This window comes from Sapajus apella, unplaced genomic scaffold, assembly GCF_009761245.1.
Source record: "Sapajus apella isolate SASKATOON/1434 unplaced genomic scaffold, GSC_monkey_1.0 scaffold1, whole genome shotgun sequence".
Lineage (NCBI taxonomy): Eukaryota > Metazoa > Chordata > Mammalia > Primates > Cebidae > Sapajus > Sapajus apella.
In genome coordinates this window covers 37,431,417-37,454,424 of record NW_022436941.1, presented here as the reverse complement: position 1 = coordinate 37,454,424, position 23,008 = coordinate 37,431,417, and the positions used below count along the sequence as shown (strand labels likewise).

At 38.0% G+C, this 23,008-nt stretch overlaps 1 protein-coding gene across 4 annotated transcripts; it reads left to right on the top strand.

Moving 5' to 3' along the window:
* The first annotated feature begins 1,135 nt into the window (after nt 1-1,135).
* On the top strand, nt 1,136-22,009 carry MACIR (macrophage immunometabolism regulator). Of its 4 annotated transcripts, none has more exons than XM_032275139.1 (3): nt 1,136-1,332; nt 8,941-9,030; nt 19,243-22,009. In XM_032275139.1, exon 3 carries the CDS (start codon nt 19,266-19,268, stop codon nt 19,887-19,889), a length of 624 nt encoding a protein of 207 aa, XP_032131030.1. In that variant the 5' UTR covers nt 1,136-1,332; nt 8,941-9,030; nt 19,243-19,265; the 3' UTR covers nt 19,890-22,009. The 4 variants fall into 4 exon arrangements, with proteins under 4 accessions (XP_032131030.1, XP_032131040.1, XP_032131056.1 ...); XM_032275149.1 differs by having other exon boundaries at nt 1,150-1,386; nt 19,243-21,724; XM_032275165.1 differs by lacking the exon at nt 1,136-1,332 and adding an exon at nt 1,446-1,622 and having other exon boundaries at nt 19,243-21,724.
* The last annotated feature ends 999 nt before the right edge of the window (nt 22,010-23,008 follow it).

Here is a 23,008-nt window from a genome sequence, read left to right as displayed (position 1 = left end):
GTTACATACAAATCTATATTGGAAAAAAGTAATATTTTCTAAAATTGTTTACGGAACATTCCTTAAAACTTACTCTTCCCATACCTTCCTGTACGTATTTTGGGGCACATAAGTTGTAGCATAAAATGTCTTATAGCTGAGCAGCCTCTGGGAGTCGTTCTGTTAAACTAGGGGTGTTTATATATTTTTTGCCTTTATATTATCAGGGACACATAGATTCTAGAACAAGTGTGAATCAAGACTTGTTTAAACTTGTATTAATCTACTCAAGATGTATGTCTTTTATGCTCGATAAAGCATTTTGTCTGAAAAAATAACAAACTCTCTTGATTTACCAGTGGTAGCGAAATTTATAACACTTATAAACAATTTTGGGGTTCCCTGACTGTGTATACGCTCAGCCTTAGCCACTTAGTAGGCATATGACCTAAACTTTCTGCGTCTTTAAAATGTGGATCATAACTGGTTACTTTCTCATAGAATGGCTGTTGAGAGATGCAAATTTGGATATGCATGCCAGTAAATATTCTTATTGCTGAACTTAACCAGTTCGGCAGAGATGTACATGAATTGACAGAAGAAAATCTTCATCAAATAAAATAATTTATTGCAAGAAGAGACAAGATCAACATTTGCGCAAATTAAAAAATAGTTAATCCAATAAGAATCAGAATTTGAACTTCACGCCCCCAGCACCTTCGCTAGATACTAGGAGTTTTCGTAGACATGAAATTTTTAATTTCGTGGACTTCTAGTTTTCTGTACTTCTGCTCAGTGCTGATCCCTTTAAGCAGAGACTCACAAGTGACAAACATCAATACCACTTAACTAGGAACGCCGGAGTGTTCCCAGCCCCGCAAGCTGGAGCTCTTCAGTTGGAGTGCGGGGTTTAGGCTGGAAAGGCGGTGTTACGACTCCTCCTTCCCACCACCAGTCAACAACCCCGCCCACCCCCGCCAATTCCTTCTGGCCTCTAAGCGCCTTTCTCTCGCTCGCCGGCCCGCCCTTCCTCCGGGTGTCTAAGAGCTGGGCGCAGGAGGCGGGCTCAGCGCTGACGGGCTGCGCCTCTGCAGCCAGAGGGAGGAGGCGGGAAGGCGGGCGGAGGAGGAGGCGGGGGAGGAGGAGGAGGAGGAGGAGGAGGAGGGGGCGGGGACTACGCCGGGCGGTAGCTGGCGCCGTGCGCGGTGGGAGAGGAGAGGGTACCCGACTGGCTCGGCTGGCGGCTGGCGGCCTCTGCCCGGATCTCGGCGCCGCAGTCCTGCGCCTCTCCCGCCCCTGTCTCCGGCTCCGCGGCCCCGGGCACGGTGGAGGCGGCGGAGCCCTGGGCCATCGGTAGGTTGCACGGGGTCGGCGGCTCCGTCTGTAACCTTTTGTGCCGCAGAAAAGGTAGTGGCTATGGGGGGCTTGGGGGAGTGGGTTTGCCCCAGTCACCGATACCTAGTGCCAGCCCCAATTGCGGCGCCGCCCCTTCCTCTCTGCCTCGTGTCTGGGCCGGGCGCACGATGCCCGAGGTGCTGAGGAAACCCGGCCGGACCAGCTTCTGCAATGGGCGTCAGGGCGGCCCCAGCGTCCCACGGCCGCGGTGGACGGGTTCCCAGGCACCCGAAGGGGACAGGGGTCTGGTAAACTGGGTGGGGCCCGCGCGGGGTGCGGGGAGCTTGTGGTTGCCTGGCACAGGGGTGGGGCCGGAGACGCCGTGAGTGTGCAGCGCGTGTGAGTGAGTGTGCGGGGGCGTGCGCCCCCGTGTGCGCGCGTCGTGCGCTCGCTGGGGAGGTGCGGGTACTCGGCGACCCGGAGCGCCTCTCCCGCGTTGCCGCGGTGCGGAAGTCGGGGCGCGTTGGCGCGCACGCTCGCTCCCTCCCTTGGCCGCCGTGCCCGCACCGCGGGGCAGCGGGCCTAGAGGCCCCATTGAGAAGTAGCTTTCCCCAGCCTGCTGCACCTTTGGCCGCGTGCCCGGCCGCGCGCAGCGTGCGACTGCCCGGGCCAGATAGCACCTCAGGGCGAGCCCCGGCGGCCTGATCTCGCCGCCCCTCCTCGTCTGGTTTGCAACCCGGCTGCAAGGCCGCCCGCGCCCTCCAAGCGTCTGCGGGTGCAGTGGGGGTGGACCTGCTGGCTGTGGCCGTGTGCGCGCGTGTGGATTGGGGCCCGGTCCGAGCCAGAAGCGTAAGCGGCAGATGTCGTCGGGCATTGCCGCCCTCGCCCCACCTGTCGCGGGTGGACTTTGGGGCAGGTGGGAAACGGAGGAGAGGGGTTTCGAGGCGGGTGGCAGTCAGACCTCGAGCAACGGCCCGGTTGTGAAGCTGCCAAACTCTCTCTAGTGGTGGAATCTGCAGCTCTCCGCCAGAAAGGAGATGGAAACGCCAAGGGGATGATGGTCCCGTCCTTTTCCCCTTGCAAGTGTTCCACACCCTTAGGGACTCCCTGCCTCTCCACCCACCTCAGTTTTCAACCCGGTAGATTAGTGATTTGGGTGGAACCAAGATTTCCGCGTGTGTGTGTGTGTGTCTGGCTGTGGTGCACAGGTAAAGCTGAGAACTTTTTATTTGAGGAGGAGGAAGAATGGAGGCATTTTATAGTGTGCTTGCCGCTCCTAGCTGAAAGAACAATTCTTGCACATTTCTGATGTTACTAGACTCTTCGTTTTCCTTTTTTTTTTTTTTTTTTTTTCAAAGAGCCATCCTAGGGTTGTTAGTGGCTTTATTTTCTCAAATTCTGTAATGCAGGAGTGACACTAGACAGATAGAAGTGACCCTTTCGCAAAGTTTATTTTTCCGGTCATTTCAAAATATCGTATTGGTTATTATTGCAGAAGCTTTTGGCCTCGATTTATGATTACACTATTATGTTTAATGAATGTTTCACAGAATCCTCCGTGTTTTCATTATGTAACTGAATGCATTATAAACTTTAAAGTAAAATGAACATGATGAAATATAAGTTAATGAATTCAGAGACCTGTTAATTTGATAACAATTTATGTATAGAATATGCTTTTGCCAACATGTTAGTTTATTTAATTGCAAATGAGTGTGTTAGTGGTAACTACTTCAGTGTATAAGATATATTTATTGATATTATGTAACAGTCAGTGAATTTGCTTACTTTGTATACTGTGTATTTTGGAGAGCTTTATAAAATTAACTCAAAAGTATTTAATATGGCCAGAGTAATAAAATTTTATGTACAGGATTTAAAATTTATTTGCTGATTTGTAGCTGGGGGTGAGGTGGAGGATCAGCCTTCTTTCCTCCAGAGAAAACTTTGATTTTGTCATCAGCCTATCAAACTGAGTATCTGGTTTTAAGCTTTCCCAAAGGTTAGCCAATTCCACTGTGTACACCTGTCCCATTTTGATAGTGCTTCCTAAGAGGCAAATTCCTTGTAAAGGCTGCATGTTGACCTTTAGTTCCAGTTACTATTGGTAATATTTGCAGTGAAACTGGATATTTTTCTAAAAGTAGAAGGATGACACCATGTGATAAGAAGATATTAGTAGCCTAGGTTTAATTTTTACTAGCAGAAATGGAAAGATAATGAATGCTACCCTTTAAGGGGGTGGATTGCTATTAAAATAACTGATAGTAGAAAGAGAAACACATTTTTGTCTTACTGAACAAATATGGGTTATCTTACAAAGCTGGCAAGGTTAATGGTTTTTAAGGTCAAGGATGGTTTCAGAAAAGACACTCTAGTTAACTCTTCTTAAAAACTATTGATGACTTAGTTTTTGCAAATTGCAAATGGTAAAGTAAGATTATTTGAAAGGAACCTCTAAAATGAGCATCTAGGCACAGCTAAACATTTTGTTTTCATTGTTGTGTTGTACTTTGGCAATTAAGCCATTTTATTTCTGCTTAGTGTTCTGTTAATATTCCTCCAGAGATGTTTTGGTTCATCTTTTATTTGTTTTTAGTGGTCTTTGAGACTAATGTTTACAAAATATTTTCACTATTCTGAAAGGAATTTTTAAAAATTGCTATTTTTTTTCTAAGTGCTTTTTCATTACTGGTTTCTATCTTTTTTTTTTTTTTTTTTTTTTTGAGATGGAGTCTCACTCTGTCACCAGGCTGGAGTGCAGTGGCCCAATCTCGGCTCACTGCAACCTCTGCCTCCCGGGTTCAAGTGATTCTCCTGCCTCAGCCTCCCCAGTAGCTGGGACTACAGGTATGTGCCACCACACCAAGCTAATTTTTGTATTTTTTAGTAGAGATGGGATTTCACCATGTTGGCCAGGATGGTCTTGATCTCTTGACCTCATGATCCACCTGCCTTGGTCTCCCAAAGTGCTGGGATTACAGGCATGAGCCATCACACTCGGTCTGGTCTCTTCTTAAATAGCCACTCTGAAAATGCTACCTGTTTCTTTTTTTCTTTCTTTCTTTCTTTTAAGGTTTTAGTGGGCTTCAGATTAGGGCTATGAAAAAAATGAAAGTAAATGTTTGGGAGCTAGACTTAGAACTCACAACTTCTACTGTATCAATATCTTTGCCTAGAATTTGTCTTTTCATAATATAAACTTTAATGATGAATGAGATGTATTTACCAATAATTGTAAGGACTATGTGCTGGTCCTCATATCCATAACCTTAGTATTTGTGATCGATATTGTTAATTTTTTTCTTATTGCTGTTTTGTTAGTGATCTGTGCTGAAGCCTGAGATTACGACTTTTTTGTGTGTGTACGGATTTTGTTTGGACTTAAACATTTCCAGATGGAGCTTTCTGTATTTTTTGGAAAGCCACTCCCTTCTCTGGGTTCCTAGTGCCATTCAGGTTTACCATCGTATGTATTAGATTCATTTATTTCCATGTCTGTTCTTCTCTCTGGCCCAGTTTCAGGCTTTACTCTTTGTATGTGCACCAGTGCCTGTACAGTGTGGGGATATATAATAAGACTCAAGAAAAATTGTTGAATGACTGAATAAGTGAATACCTAAGTGGTTTCACCATGTTGGCCAGGTTGATCTCAATCTCTTGACCTCATGATCTGCCCACCTTGGCCTCCCAAAGTGTTGGGGGCGTGAGCCACCTGTAGAAGAACTCAGATCTGAATGGGAATTCACCCTTCAAGCAGAAGGGTGTTTCCCTTTTAAAAAAAGTCATTGCCTTTCTATTGGTATATGTTACTTTTGAGTAGGATAACAATTAAAACAGTCAAACTGAGACACTTTTGAAAGTTAAAGGGGGTTGCTTTAAATAATCATGCCAGGGTATTGACTATGAATTGAGATACATAGTCACTCTATTTTTGAAAGGCATTCTTCTTTATTTACCTGTGATAATAACTACAACGCGAGAAATTTGATACATTTCGTAGTTAATGTTTGCAAACTTTTCTATTTGTAGATGCTTCACTTGCAGTCAAATGTTGGGTGTCTTTTGCTTAGTCACTCATGACTTTCTTATCCAGAAGTCTGTGGGCAGCTCTTGGCCAATGCTTAGTTTTTCCTATTTTTATTGCTTATGGGATAATGTCCCACTGCATTCTGTTTTAGCTTCTTATAACTGGAAGCATTTATTATATCACATAGCCTTTGCTCTATTTACTTCAGTCTTTGTTTCTATGCAGTATTTAGTCTATCTTCCAAGAATTTCACATGGGTTCGTTTTCCTCTTGCTGACTGTTTTTTAGAGGAAATCTGTTGATCCCTTTCCAAGCCTTCAGTGTTCAGAACATTGGCCAAAATCAATTGCGAGCAGTAGAGAATTATAAAGTATTCTGAAAGTGTATGTTATTTGAAAGGTACATGTTATGGGGACTTTTATATTACAATATTTTAATTGTTGTAAGTGGGAGACGGGGTAGAACCCTTAGTGTCGTTTTGTAGTAGATTTCTTTATGGGATATGTCTTAAAGAAAAGGTATATTCTTATACTAGTTAGTTTCTGGTCTTGTTCTTTTTATTTCTTTTTCCCTCTTTTTCATCATATACCTCCTCCTTCTCTTAGCATCTGTGCACAGAGAGCACTTAATTACATGCAAAGCAATAGGCAGAGGCAAAAATAGAAAAACTGAGAATGTAATGGAGCTCTCACACCTTAGTTTTGCTTGTGTTGTTCCCTTGGACACTGTGTTTATATTCTATTTTTGGCTTGGCACTGGGATAATAGGAATAATCAGTTACTACTCTTTGTTTACTATGAAATTACTGACCATTTCCTAGATTTCCACATCAGCTCCAGTGCAAGAGTTAGATAATGTCTTTGAGGCTCCTCTGCTTTCAAATCGAGACTAAAGTTTTAGTTGATTTCTTTCTTTTGGTGTTGAAAAACTGTTTGAAAGTGTAAATATTTTTCTGATGCATGTAAAATCTTGGTAAGAATATGTCAGCGAGGGCCGGGCCCGGTGGCTCATGCCTGTAATCCCAGCACTTTGGAAGGCCGAGGCCGGTGGATCACGAGGTCAAGAGATCGAAACCATCCTGGTCAATATGGTGAAACCCCATCTCTACTAAAAATAAAAAAATAAGCTGGGCATGGTGGCACGTGCCTGTAATCCCAGCTACTCAGGAGGCTGAGGCAGGAGAATTGCCTGAACCCAGGAGGTGGAGGTTGCGGTGAGCTGAGATCGCGCCATTGCACTCCAGCCTGGGTAACAAGAGCGAAACTCCATCTTAAAAAAAAAAAAAAAAATATGTCAGCGAATACATGGGCAAATTATGAAAGTTTGAATGAGATTTCAGACTATCAAAACTATTCTTTATTTACGATTAAGACATTCAGATATTTCTAATGTTTCTCTTGCTTTTCAATTGACATTTCTAAAAGTATAAATGAAATCTGTCCCACCCTGTGATAGATGTAGTCTTGAGAAATAAAGCGGAAATACATAACTGTATTTGATATCCAACTATATAACCAGAAAATATTGGTTGATACGTTTATTCTGTCTTATAATTTATGATTTTAGAAAATATAAACTCTTAGAAGAAAGAGTCCATGATTCAGAAGGATTTTGTATAAGACTCTCCATGATATGCCATCAAATCCTAGTATTTTTCAATTTGGAAATAACCTTGCAGCTAGTAGTTAAAACTACCTCCCCCAATCATTTCACAAATGAGGTGGTAAAGCTTTTAGATAAAGTGCCTCCCCATACACTTAAAATTTCATTTATAGAAATTAATTAGTATACATTTGGCAGGATCGTGATTATTATGTAAAAGGCTATACATGTGGTCTTACCATTGAACAGAGGCCAGAGTGGAAAGTAAATGAACTTTGGAGTCAGACCAATTGGGGTTCCGACTCCTGCTCTGACTCTGATGCAGTATCACTTGAAAGAGTACTTTAAAATAGGATACTATTAAAGAGTGCTTTAAAAATGGGACAACAATATTTTCCTCATGGAATAGTTAAGATTAAATGATATAAATTGTATATAGCTTTTGACATATAGAAGATGCTAAAGAAATGTTTTAAAAATTCTCTTTCCCATTAAAAATTCATTAAATAAGAAATGAAGATGAACGTTGTATCTTTAGTATTGGGGAAATTATTTGGGTTAATTATATTAAATAAACATTTTGTCTATAGATAACAATATTTGTTACATTACAGTTTACTGTGTATTAAAACCAGAGGCTTTATTGATGGGGTAGAATCAAGGCTTAATTTTCTAGATTTTTTGATATTTTGGTTACCCAATTTGAAAATAGTTGGTGGCAAAAGAAATGAAAGGGAGTGTTTCTGTTATCTACATCTAAAGAAGTACCAAAGGCTGATAAACATGCCAGTTTCTCGGAATATCAGTTCTTCGTGGATTAGTTCCTTCCAGTTTCTCAAGCTAAAGAAACCCGTATTAAATTCAGTAATTGTCTATTTCGTTTGGATAAAACTCTTCTGCGCTGGCAAGGAAACTAATAAAGTTACAAACCCCTTGCCATTTTTCTTGCAGTTTGTCTTTTGTTTGAGAAGGTATTGTACTATCACCACTTCTCAGGCTCTGTGCACCTATGCAGTTAAAATGAATCTTCTCTCCTCATTTGACACCCCTCCAACCACTTCTATTTTTTAACACAACAGAAAACCAACAACCAAAGAAATTTTTACAGATGGAAAAGGACTTTAGAGGGTTTCCTTGGTCTCAGCAAATTAACCCTATTAACTGGGGAGGTAGGAGATAAAGATAGTTTCTCTTACACATTAACTTCCTAGGTAAGAGAGGGAAGGCACAGAGGAGATGCTAGAAACCTTCAGTAAGGTGGTAACCATAAAAAAGTGCTTTTTCAGTTGTTCTCTTTTTTGTTGTTGTCATCCAAGAGCCTTCTTATCATTTGCCTATTAGTCTTATGTAAGATTTATATTATCGCTGCTTTATTGCTAAAATTAGTAGATATCAAAAATTAATTGCATAATAATGGCATCATATGTTGTAAAGAGCTTTGCAGCATGTAAAGTGTTCACCTACCTCATTTCATTTGGTCTGTCTCACAACTGTATTAGGGAGAAGGGGGGGTTATTATGGTCCTCATTTTAGAGATTGGTATTTATGCAGGGTCAAGAGGCAGAGTTCTTAACAAGGCTGGAGCTAGGAACTATGGCCTGTACTTTTAATCCTGGCAAAAGCATTATTTTTTTTTCTCCATAGAGTACTGTAAATCAGTTGAACATATGAATAGGACTAGGATGGTGAAACTAATACTTATTACCTTAATTTTACTTGTCTGATTATTTAGCCCATTTAGCTACTCTTAGTCTCTAGGTAGAATTTAAGCAACAGAGTACAGAGGAATACACATGATGAAATGTTTGAGGATGCATTTAGTTCAATAAACTCAACATTACTTTAATTGAGTTAATTTATTGGGTCCTATATAACCTATACTTGGTGTTACTACCTCCTGCTAGTTTCATTCTCTTTTGCAGTTAGAATTGATATCGTGTTGTAAGTTGTGTTACTTGTTAAATTAAAGGTTTATTTTTGTATTTCATGTTTAGTACCTGGAGTAGAACAGAAAAATTATTATGTCTGTGTTCCCTTGGGAGTCATTGGAAATTGTACAGTGACATCTTCTAAGATTTAGTCTGGTAAGTTGTATTTTGCTTTTTCTGTTTGTTAACAGTTGTATGAAAATAATACCATAATGTGTTTTAAAGACTGCATAAATAAACCAGTGAATATGAAATGTCGGTTAATCAAGTGAATGTGAAATGTTGGTATATTATTGCAAATATGTGTACTATAATTACAAATTTTTAATGGTGAGAAATGAAATTATTGTTGCAATATGCAAACATTTTACTTGAAATGTTTGACTATTTAAGTTTTCCTTTTAAATTCCCTTGAGATAAAGATCTTATGAAATCATATTTCAAAGTAAAGTAGTTAGAGGTAGTTGCTCCAATTTGGGGCAAATTTTAGTAAAAACATTAATCTCTAAACATTGCTGAAATAATTTGCAAAAAATTCTGGTTATATGTGATCATACATAAAGAATGAGCTAACAGGTGTCTGACAGGAGCATTATTTTCACTTAGTCAGATAGCAGTTCACTACAAATGTGACATTTTTTTTTATCACACCCTGAATTTAAACTGTTAAAAATATGCAATACTGTTTTCTTCCTTTAGTTGTCTTTTTTCAGTGTGTCATCTGTGTATCTTTGCTGACATAGTTGTCCATGTGGCTCGAAGTCTTTGAAGGGAAAAAAAACTTCATAATGAGCTATGGTAGCTCTTATGGTAGCTCTTTAGCACTCTCAAGACTATATTAGTGTGACTTCATGTTTTGGTGTGTCATTCTACTCAGCCATTATCTTTGTACACTCTTGCTTTAAATTATGTAGAGAGGTCATAATCCTTGGAAATAGCAGTTTCCTATAAGTGATTTCTAAATTTCCAGTCAGCAGCAGAATGATTCAAAGGAATGTTAGGGGAAAACAAACGCTTTAATCTCATTAAGTAGATAAAACCTATCAAATTTATGAAAATGCATTTTAGGACATTTGAAAAATGGAAACATGACTAAAATTTTCAGTTTTGTGGAAAAGAGCAAGAAGTTTGAAAACCATAGTATGAAGTACTGTGAGAGGATATTGAATAAAAAATAATGTGGCCTGGTCCCTGACTCAGCTAATAGAAATAAAGCATAAAACTAGGAGCAGTGGGTAGAAGCTACAGGAATATAGGTGTGTATATCTGTGTCTATCCACCTTTGTCTGTATGTGCCGATATTTGTACAGTTGTCCCTTGGCATCCATGGGAAATTGGTCCCAGGACTTCCCACAGATACCAAAATCTGAAGACATGTAAGTCCCTGATACAAAACGGCATAGTATTTGCCTATAACCTATGCACATCCTCTTGTAAACTTTAAATAATCTCTAGATTGCTTATAATACCTATTACAATGTACACGTTACATAAACGGTGGCTGTACTTTATTGCTTAGGGAATAATGACAAGCAAAAAGTGTATGCATATTCAGTATAGATGTAATTTTTTGGTTTTTCAGATATTTTCTCTCTGTGGTTGGTTGAATCCATGGACGCAGAACCCATGGACACAGAGGGCTGACTGTATGTATGCATGTACATGCAGATCTATATATGAATAAATCAACATTCTAGCAGAGCTGCCCAAGGTGAAATGAGTCAACTTGGGAGAGAGTGAGTTAACTGTCACTGAAGGTGTTCAGACATACACTGGGCAACTATTAAGATTCCTTTTGATTCTGAAATTATATGGTACAAAAAAATTTTAAATTTGGAGGACCATCTGAAACTTGGAAATATGTGACAAAGAGTTCATTTATTTTTAATGTCACATTTATTGAAGTATAACTTACATAGTAAAATTCATCCTTTTAAAGTGTATAGTTTGATGCATTTTGACCAATGTATCCAGTTATGTAGTCGCCACTACAGTCAACAAATAGAATATTTTCATCATCCCACAAAATTCCCTTTTGCCCCTTTGCAGTTATCCCCTCTCTCCACCCTAGCCCTTGGCAATCACTGATTGATTTCAGGCCAATAGTTTTGCCTTTTCCGGAATGCCACGTACGTGGAATCATGGGGTATACAGGTGCAACATCTGCCTCTTTCACTTAGTGTTTTCTTAGTTTGTTCCGCTTCATTGCTGAGTGGTAGCCATTGTAGAGATGGACCGCAGTTTGTTTATCTCTTTCCCTCTTGATGGATATTTGGATTGTTTCCAGTTTCGGTGACTGTGTATGAAGCTGTCATAAATATTCACATTCAGGTGTTTGTATGGACATGTATTTTCATTTTTCTTGGGTTAGATATCTATGAGTATGGTGACTGGGTTGTTTAATGAGCATTTGTTCAATTTTATATGTAAATGCTAAATTATTCTCCAAAGTACCTGACAAAGGCTTCTAAGTAGTTAAAATAACTATACCAAAATGTATGTAGATGAAGGAGCCCGATTCTCATTCAGCACAGATTTATTTTTATTTTACATACAGTTTTAACACGTTTGGTTAGCAGATATTTTCAGCCCACAGCAGATTAGGAACAGTAAATTAGAAGGCCTACGGGTAGGTTGTTAGCAATTATAAGCAGCCAAAAATTATGTTCACCAATATGACTATACAGTAATTACTGATTAAAAACAAAGCAGGCTGGGCGCGGTGGCTCACGCCTGTAATCCCAGCACTTTGGGAGGCTGAGGCGGGTGGATCACGAGGTCAAGAGATCGAGACCATCCTGGTCAACATGGTGAAACCCCGTCTCTACTAAAAATACAAAAAGTCACCTGGGCATGGTGGCGCGTGCCTGTAATCCCAGCTACTCAGGAGGCTGAAGCAGGAGAATTGCCTGAACCCAGGAGGCGGAGGTTACGGTGAGCGGAGATCGCGCCATTGCACTCCAGCCTGGGTAACAAGAGTGAAACTCCATCTCAAAAAAAAACAAAAAACAAAGCAGGAACTTACAAGAGTGAAACTCTTCTATCTAATAAGTTCTGTCTGACAAGTTCCCAAACCTATATGCATATTAGAATCACCTGGGAATCTTTTAGAAATTGCAGAACCCAGGCTACATCCCAGATCAGTTAAATCACAAATCTTGGGTGGAACACAGACATCAGTATTCTTTGAATCTCCTTGCATGATTCTGTTGTGTAGACAAGTTTGGGAACCACAGGCTAGAAGCACAGCATGGACTTGGAGCCAGGGTGCCTGGGTTGTAATTATGGGCATTAACTAGCTATATAGCTCTGGGCAGGCCCCTGTCTTCATGGTTTCAGTGTCTTCTCTATATTTGGAGGTAGAGGTTCCAGGTAGGTTATTTCCAAGACAATTCTGGCATTAAAACTGTATGACTCTAGCCAGGGCTCATACCTGTAATCCTAGCTACTTGGGACGCTAAGGAGGGAGGATTGCTTGAGACCAGCCTGGGCAACACAGTGAGACCTTGTCTCTAAAAGTATGAAAGAAATAACCCATTGTGGTGATGCACACCTGTGTCCCAGATGCTCGGGAGACTGAGGTGGGAGGATCGCTGGAGCCAGCAGTTTGAGGTTGCAGTGAGCTATCATTGCCCTACTGCACTCCAGCAAGGGTGACAGAGCAAGACCCTGTGTCTAAACAAACAAACCAACACAAAACACAAAAATAGGTGACTCTAGATATCATAGATGTCACTAGACAGGTATTAGCCATGCTTAGAAGTTCCTGTTTCCCAAATAATGGCTCTATTCCAATGGTTTGATTCAGGTACCTCTTAAAAAGGATTTTCTTCTTAACATGATGACATTTTTATTCTGTATATTTAAGATAGTTATGTTGATATCTGTTTTCTCTTATATGGTATTGCTGTATGTTGCTAAAAAAAAAAGTGGAAGCATATGGAGCAGTGTTTTGATTACTGGGAATGAATTTTTTTATGATCTTTATTTTAAAAAATTCTCAGAATGCAATTTCAAAAAGAATTCTTTGTATAGCAGTTTTGAAACTTACCAACTATTTTCAGAGCTGGTCTAAGGAGCATCTAGATCATATTTTCAAAATGTTGCTCTTTGTGCCAAATAAATAGGAAGCTTAGCCTCTTGAAGAGTGTTCAAAGCTGTACAGACTTCTCTCTTGACTGTTCTTGCTGGTGCCTGGGGTTCCGCTGACGTGTGTTATAGTTTGGACCTGTTTGCTTTAGTCTCAGCCAGAATACTGGTGTTGGGGTATTGAATGCGGTGCCTAATGCTTTTGAAAGGTACACTATATATATTTTTCTAATATATATAAATAAAATGTTATCTTCCCTTTTTTGAAGAAAAATTTACATTTAGTTTATAAATTTCTTTAAAGAGGTGTCTAAGTGTTTTATGTGAAAATAATATCAGGAGATTGGTGGTCAAAGAATGGCTGTCATGTCCCTTTCATTTATCTTTCCCTTTTTGGAAAAATCAAACACATCAACAAAGAGAAAGCACATCATCTTCCTTTCTTCTTTTGATAATTTCTATTCCTAAGCAATGTAAGGAGAAGCAGGTACTCTTTGAGTGACTGTATAGATTGTACTCTTTAAAAGTGTTTACATTAATTTTTAGTTATATAAAGTAATACATTATCCATGTAAAAAACAGAAACATTATTAAGAAGGTTTTGTCAAGGTTGTTATAAAAATCTGAAAAGAACATGTTCTTTGACTCAGCATTTTTACTTCTGGAATTTCTTGTAGAAATACTGATGTGTGTCTGTGTGTACCCTTGCATGTTTTCATTGTAGAAAGAAGTAATCACTCACTCTCACATTTGTAAATACTCAGGAAAAGGAAGGATATATCAAAATATTAATAGAGGTTTCCTCAGGATATGTCTGGCATTGGTAGGGGATGAAGAATGATTTTGCCATTTATAGTATATCGTTATGAATTATTTGGACTGGTTAGCTTTCAGTTTCCATGTATTGGTTTTATTGGTTTCAAAAACAACAAGGAAAAACAGTCATTTGAGCAGGTTAGTGGGGTAAGAAAAAGGTAGAAAGTATGTGGAAGGGAAAGGTGGTTATAAAAAATGGTCATGGACTCTAAGACCTCTTTGAGATATCTCTGTATGGTTAAAGAAATTAGCAAGCAGGATGGTGCCCCATGCTTAGAGCCTTGTTTCTTAGAGTGTGTCACTGACTCAGACATCCTGTATCGTAGGAGCGACTACGGGCAATATCTGGATGTATCTTTGTGTTAAGTCACATTCTCAGTTTTTTGGAACCTTCGCTTTCCTTTCTCTTGATGAGAATTACATTGTACCTTACCTTTACATGAAAAATATGTTTGATAAACTAATTCATTCTGTAATAGAGAAAAATAAAGGTGTTTTAAGAGAAGACAGCAAAAAGCATTATTTAACTTGGTGGAATGAGTCTAAAAATAGAATTTCATGCCTTTAACATCTCAGCATCTCAGCTAAAGGTTCAGAGAGTTGGAATTTTTTAACGGGCATGCTACTGATATATAAAGGAACCCTAAATATAGGAAAGTTAATGAATCAATTAATTTTTTGAGTTTCTTAGATGAAATTCAGGTATTAGGATACAGTATTTTGAAAAAGAATTCTTTCTATAGCATTTGTCAGACTTACCACCTGTTTTCAAAACTAGTCTAAGGAGCCAAGGGCATTTAGGTTATAATTTCAAAATATTGGTATTAATGCCCCAAATTTAGGTTTGGCCTCCCAGAGAGTATTCAAAGCTATGCAGATTCTATATGGGTCAGAGGCTTTTGAACATGGTCATCCTGGTGCACCGTGTTCTCCTACACATGTGTTATAATTTGGACCTATTTGCTTTATTTTTAGCCAAAATTTACAATTTCATTCCATACCCAATGCTTTGTGTACATTTTTTAAGATTTAGTGTTATCTTTTTCTGGTATCATCTAGTTGGACCCACATGCAGCATCTGTGAACACTGACAAATCTTTCATGTTTTATAAATACCTTGGTACCATTGTTACTGATTGGATTGTGAGGGAATTTGATATTGAAGACCTTAGGTGTCATTTGGAAAATTGTATTTGTTCCTGGTACTTTTTAAGAAACTCAATTTCATAAGCATTGTTTAATTACAAGTTGACTTTTCTATTCTTGTTTCATTTTTTGTTTTAGTTTTCTTCTATCCACGGACATTTTGCTGCTTCTGTAATTATAACATTAATACTTTTTCTGTTTTCTATTTACAGTGTATTTTTGCTTTAAACTATATATGAAAGACGTTAATGGAAGCAAGAAAGGTATCTTTGGTCCTTGAGTGTTAGAGCTCTGGAATGTAGCAGTTGGCATTAGACCTGATTTCCTGATTCACGGGTTATTCTTATTGATGCAGTGGGAAGTGTGGCACCCGTTGCATTGTACCTTTAGTAGTATTTATGAGAGTGCTTTGTAATTTTTATCTTGACAGCAAGCTTTTTGGATACAAGGTTTATTTGACAATATGAAACAAAATGCTGAGTCATGAATAGGTGTATTAAAAAATAACAAGCCTGTACGCATTTTTTTTTTCATGGGAAAACCTGAAGAATATACTGCTAAACCAGGCCATCTCCAGTTAGCATCACCATAGCTGAGTTTCCTGATGAATGTCTTTCTATAAGAAATTTTGCTGTGGAAAATGTTGGACATCCATATATCAAGATAGGTTGACTTTGCGACTGTTCAGTTTTTACTGTCTTTAGTGTCATCTTTGTTTTTGTTTTTTTTTTTTTTTTTTTTAGAATTCTGGAATGAGCAGGTAACTAGACTTCTTCCTCTGCAGATGAGGAAGTGTCTAAAGAGCTTCTGTGCATTGTAAAAATAACCTGAGCAAGTTGATTCTGTAACTGTTCTCAGGATCTTGCTTCAATATTTAAATTTAGTCAGGAAATTCTCAGGAATGTAGTAGCATAAGTGTTGTTTTCTGAAGAATGGGAGGTATGCTGCTTATTCAGCATTCAGCCCAACTGCTAATGAAATATTTGACAATGACAGCTGTCTTTTCTGAAACCCAGCCTATACCTTGCTTTCCTGGTGCCACATAGTAGATATTTTTTAGAAGGGCAATATATAAGTAAGAAGAATCCTTTAGAAAAACAAAAGCCAAACGCCTGTGAGAGTCTTGTTTCCAGCATTCATGTTCCTATGTGAATATCAAGACTTGAAGTTGTTGTTGCATGTATGGCAATATATTGTAGAGACCAGTGAACCAGCCAATGAGCTGTTAGTTTTGAGAATACACTATTTGTAGTTTGGAGCAAAAGTACTGTTGTTTGAAAACCATGAAGTACAAACAGTTTTTCAGCTCTGAGAATTGCTCATCAAAGTTCAGCAGATAGCAGCTACATATGTTATGTTTAAAATCAGCCTTTTCATGTTCTGGTGGCTTGAGACCATCCCGCAGGAGTTTTTCCTAGAATACTGACCTGTTTTGCATTGGCTTTAGTTGCTCCCTTGAGTTTTTATGTTGGAGAATATTAGAAATGCTTACTCCTTCAACTTTCTGATTAGATTGTGTTTTCCATAGTGAATGTTTTGTCTACCTCAGTAAAATATGGTAGATTTCATACACCAGACTGCCTGGTTGAAATTTCCAGAGCTCTTAAACCACATCTGTATCTTCTACGTAACAACCTAGGTTAAATCATTGTCTACCAGGTTGACGTGTGAAAATCCTGTTTGGATAGTTCTCTTCCCAAGCCGGTTGACTTTTTTTTTTAAATAGTGTTATTGGCTGTTGGAAACTTAACTGATGAGTTACTCTTCTAACAATAGTGTCTATTTCATATCAAATCCGATTTTGACCTTTACACTTGTCTTCACATTTCTAATTTTCCAGGTACTTCCAGGTATTTTCTAGCTAATATATCATTTCTGCCTATTTTTCTAAACCGTTGTGTCCTTCTATGCTTTATCTTCAACCCCTAAGGATTCTCAGAATTTCTGACGATTTACCTTGATTCAGCAGGATTGACTTAATATGGGGAGAAGCATTTGATAATCTGTTGACCACAAAAGCCTGTACCCATTCCTTTTTACTGCAACTTCGTGTACTATTAACTTGCTTAGCAAATTTTTCCCCGTGTAGACAAAAAAGATGAATTTTAGCCTCGCTTTCGTATGAATTATTAACCCAATTTGGAATGTGTGGGGTCTGAAGTTATATATAGATTTAAATAATTTTATAATATACCAAATGAGAATGCAGTAAGCTACCCATGGTGGAACTCCATGGGTTGTCATGGAGTGCCAGATTTGAAAGAGACCTAGACCAGAGTCTCAGAGCGGACGGACTGCTTGAGTGTCACTGCCTTGGCGACTCTTCTTGAGTTTGGCGCCCCATCTGTGTGTGTGTGTGTGTGCATGTGTGTGTGTGCGCCCTTTCCTCCATGGCCCTGGTTAGTTTTTTGCCTCACTGACCCTCCTCTCCTTTTCAGGATGAAGTATCAGAGAAACAGCTATTACCTGTAGCTGCTAGTCAGGTTACATAGGTTGGAGGCCCTGGATATGGTCCCTTGTGTTCTTTCTGGGTTACAAAATAGTGAGAAAGGAAGGATAACTTTGCCATTTGACTCTGAGTAAATATTTGTTTGTTTAGCATAAAAATTTGTTGAAGCTTCATATGTCTCTCTAAAGTTTAGCTAAGAAGTCTTGTATGCATATCAGAGTAGCTGGTAGTCACCTGTTATTCCATTTCTATCAAGAGAGAAATGTATTACTCAAACATAATTTATTTTATATAAATAATATAAATAAACAATATAATTTATTTTTACACTAAAAATATAATAAAGCTGATTACATCTAAAAGGGTTCAGGGACTAGAGTATTTGAGTTAAATAAAAATGGGAAACAGTCAAAGGTTTAGAATAAATAGTAATACAATATTGATCCTTTGGCATTTGCTTTATTTCAAAAATTGTATAAATGTTTTTAGTGGGGATCATAGGGAGGACAATATGGAATCTGGTAACTTCCACAATCTTCTAATGAAGGAAATTAGAACATACATGTAGAGGAATAATGTGCTGGGTTGTTTTATATTTTTTAAAGCTTTCTAATTGCTTGGGTTTTAAGTGCATACCCAAACTTCAAGAAATACTTCAATAGGAAGTGGTTATTTGTCTTGTAAAAAGATTCATAAGAGTTATTTAATAAATTTTTAAGTAAATTTTTCATCTTAAAATCAGTTGACATCATGTTGATTACCAATCTGAGATACTTAAAACCATGTTATCTACTTCCAATTGAAAAACAAGTACAATTACAATTTTTCAGAAATGACATTGTCACTATTTCCCTTAGTATTTTATTTTCCAAAATGGGATCTATCTGCAGCTTTCTGGGAACCTAGCCACAACTTGTGCTACTTCTTGTCAGTGGGGCTTTCCAAACTATGTGATGTCGTAATCATAAGGAACAGTGTTAATATTCATTGTGAGTCTGCCATTTATGAAACCATTCAAAAGTGTAATGTCTTGGGTATTGAAAAGCAAAATGTCAAGTCCCTGGTATATTTTGTGATTGAATAGTCAAGTAAAATGACATCTGATGTTTTATATATTTTCAGTATTAAAAATTACATGGTATATTGGATTTAGGATTAATTTTTAAACTACAAAATGATATTCTTTAAATAATTCATTGGGAATATGGAAGGAAGAACATTTACAAGGTTTGGGGAAAGCTTCCCCTAAGATTCCTTATGCTCTAAGAATAGTTTTTTAGGTCAAAATTGGATTCCTTGAAGAAAATGATCAGCTCAATCAACTTTATTATATGTTCCTTAAAGACAAATTGAAAGGAATTGCAGGTATCAAGAGCTGCTTTAAATTAAATAACGGAAAAATTTAACTTTCAAGCCAGAAATATTTGGTGTGTTCTTAAGAAACTGTGTATGATTGCTTTCATTTGCCTAATGCTGAGATCTGTATTTGACTCGCTTAATATTGCATTAAGGAATAAACTTTATGTGATTGAGTAGAGTGATGAATTTAGAGAAGTGTTTTTGTTGTTGCTTTCTGTTTGCTTCTCCCTCTGAACTTTTTTGTGGTACATCAGACTTTAATTTAACTTGCCTTTCAGTTCTTGAAGGTGGTTAGGTAGTTATAATTTCATGCCCGCTCTGAAACATTTAGTAGACACAGATAACATGTCAGTAGTATGTTGACTGTTTTTCAGGAAAGTGTTACTTCGTGCTCCCTGAGCCTTCTAAAAGGACCTGGTCTGGCCCAAGTTTCTGAGCGTTATATTCCTCTGGTCTGGCCCAAGTTTTTGTGCATTATATTCTTCTAATCTAAGTCTGTTTACTTTTAGGATTGTGCAGACTGGTGCTTAAAATGGAAGTCGATATTAATGGAGAGTCTAGAAGTACCCTGACCACCCTACCCTTCCCTGGGGTCGAGGCCAACTCCCCAGGAAAGGCAGAGGCAGAGAAGCCCCGCTGCTCCAGCACACCCTGCTCCCCGATGCGGAGGACTGTGTCAGGCTACCAGATCCTGCACATGGACTCTAACTATTTGGTTGGCTTCACAACTGGCGAGGAACTCCTGAAGTTAGCTCAGAAGTGCACAGGAGGTGAAGAGAGCAAGGCAGAAGCCATGCCATCCTTACGCTCCAAACAGCTAGATGTAGGACTTGCCCGTTCCTCTCGTTTGTATAAAACCAGAAGTAGGTACTACCAGCCATATGAGATTCCAGCTGTCAATGGCAGGAGGCGAAGGAGGATGCCCAGCTCAGGAGACAAGTGCACTAAATCTTTACCTTATGAACCTTATAAGGCCCTCCATGGGCCTCTGCCTCTTTGTCTTCTTAAAGGTAAGAGGGCTCACTCCAAATCTCTGGACTACCTCAATCTAGATAAAATGAACATCAAGGAGCCAGCTGACACAGAAGTGCTACAGTACCAGCTTCAACACCTAACCCTCCGAGGGGACCGTGTGTTTGCTAGGAATAACACATGAGTGACTTACAGAGAGTTTAAACCAGTTTAGGTCAGCCTATGCTTGGCTAGAAAAAACCCACTGCTGTACTCTGTACATGACTCTTCACACTATAGATGGTTATATCAGCTAAGTGTTCCTGGAACATAAAAATTGTTTGGATCAAATTTTGAATACAGGAATGAAATCACAGGTACTTGGGGGGGGGATATCATTCTAGAGCACGCAACTGCAAAGAAAACAGAATGTTGACTGTTAGTTTGTATAGCTTTTTAGCTAGAAAAAAAAGGCTCTGGTACAGTAATTTCATCTTTATGATTCTGACACTCAAATTGGGAATGTTATCTGCTTGGTTGTTGCTGACTTGATATGATTCATTAGAAATTTATATATTAAGTACTCAAGTACTTCCTGAATCTCTGTATTTTACTATAAAATGTATGTACTGATTTGTTTTATGAAATTTAGAACTTGAACATTGCTGAATTGGACCACTTTTATTTTTAAATATTGAGTTTAAATATTTTATAACTGGTTTTGCACTGAAAAAAATTAACATTTCAGATTGACAAGAGAATAATCTTTCTTCACTTGCCTCAATAATATTATTGAGCAATGAATTTTTTATTTCCGCATGGAAAGTTATTGATCTCTATGGCTGTAAAATATTTCTTTATAGCGTTATTAAAGTGTGTCTTAATAACATTAAATTTGGGATACAAAGTATTTATTTTACAATGGGTCGGGGGAAGCTTTTCCAGAAAGTTTCCAATATGACATTTTCATAAGTTGAAAAAAACTCTCCTTAGTGTTTATTTTCTACCTTAAATTCACCTGGAACTTTAAAATGGAAAGGATTCTTTTAATTGTGGATTATAGGCATAATACCGTTTGCATCTGAATTTTCTGTAAGTAAGTAAAACTTTAATAGAGGAACTCATTTTTACTATCGAATGATTAAACTAAGTATGAAGTGATACCATTCAGCATGGCATCAGGTCATTCCAGTTTTAGTTCTGTGCAACACAAGCACTCATTGAAATTCCAGCTTCTAGGATTAGTGTAGGAGCCTAACGTGCTTCTACAGTTTTAATGGGTTAATCTTGGATTACTTAACAATTTATGTCAATTGCACTGGTTTAATTTGTTGCTAAAGAAATAATGCCCTGGCTTTAGTAACAAATACAGCTCAACTATTCTTGAATATATTTTGAAAAAAAATGTGTATGTAACTTACCTTTTGTAAACGTTTCTATTTCTTTTTCCCCCCTTTTTTGGCTCTTAAAGGTGCAATTTATTACTGAATTGGCATTTCTGGCAGCATAGAACTGCTTACTTTTTATTTTGGGGGCTATGAGTTTCTTAGGTGTTAGCAATCTTGCTTATAAAATAAGAACACCTTTTAATTAATAAGTGGGTCATTCCTGGTGCAATTGTGATTTTTCTTTAGCCAGAATGAATGGCAGACTCTATTTAGAGCAAAGTAAGTATTAGAAAACCCTAGGAACTCTTAATCAATGTTTATTACACTTTCAGTAAGGCAAACTATGTGAAAGAGCCTTGGGAAAGTTGGCCTATATCTTACTGAGTTGATCAGATTTCTCGTTGGGCTGGAAACTTTTGGCTGTTGTATATTTTAACGTAAATTGCACCTTTGTAACATATTGTATTGACGAATGATCACTAAGATTAGCTATGTCTATACAGTCATTAGTTTGACAAGAAATAGAATCCTGTCAGATGCCAAAGAGTGGGATTTTTACGTTTAATGATTAAACACCATTATTTATTGACAATTTACCCTGTGGAACTGTATTATTTCTAACTATGAAATAAAGGGGTGATGTAAACACACATTGTTGTGTGGTGCTTTAAAGCAGGTTCACCATCAACAGGCTACTTACTGTTCAAGAATTCCACTGAAGCACTTATTTTAAGGCCCTGTTTTTGTTAAACAAAGCAGTGACAACAGTAACAAAACCATTTACTTTTGATGCTCATTGGCATTTTAAGATAAAAGATGTATTCATGGCAATGATATGTATTCAATCTATTAGGAAACACAACTGTTTGCCTGTGAGATCTGTTTTGCCCATGTGCCTAAGTTTCTTAATAATAGCTAAATAAAAATTTGTAGCTTTTTTGTTTTGTTTTGTTTTTTAACTGAAAGACAGGTGAAGCTCTGTGGCAAAAATAAAGGGGTTAATAGTATGAGATATGTCATACTTACTCTTTTCTGATTAGTAAACATACATAATTTTAAATTTGGTTTCCCAGAAAGAAAGTTTCAACTCTAGGTCAGTAATTTTCACAATGTGTTTGCAGAACCCCTTTATTAGTTCAGTCTTAATTTCTCTGTACCCCATGGAATTGTGTCCTATGGTAGGTAGGAACCAATTGTTAAAAAAAAAAAAAAAAAAAAAAGGATAGGCTAGATCTCTTTTCGTTGAAAAACAATCCCTTTGGACATGGTTTCTATTTTTTAACTGTTTCATTTTTTATTCAATTTAATGTTCCATACTAAATAGGACACACTTGGCCAGAATATACATGATGATGTTATTTTACTGTTCTTGCCCTTAAACATTGCAGTACTATATAACTTTAATTTTTTTTCTTCTTTTGCAAAGGTACCATTTGTTAGAAGCCCAAATGATGTGTAAGAGTTGCAATAAAATTTCATTCCTTGCCTCAATCTGAGGTGAGCTGCTTTTGTTCTTTTTCCATTTGGTTGCATTTTACACCTCTGGATGCAGGGCCCCCGTAGTCAGTAGTCATGGAGAAGAGGCTCAATGGGGATAGATTTAACATGTAAAAACCAGTTCAGGACCCCCAGATCTTCTGCACTCCAGCCCAGCTGGGCTACTGTTCCAGTGCCATCAAGTCCTGTCCATTGTTTCTTATGCCTTGTAATAACCATCTGTGGTCACTGTCTTTTTCCTTCCCTGGGACACTTTATTTAAATGATTTCAATATTTGAGGTATGAGAAGCTTTTTGAAGATTCTGAGCTAACTTTTAGAGGCAAATTAGTCTTTCACTAAAGAAAATGTTTCTTCAAATCTTAAGAAAAGAAGCCTTTTTTAACTTATTTTTTCATTCTAGCATATTTTTGTCTCAGACTTTTATTCTATTATAATCA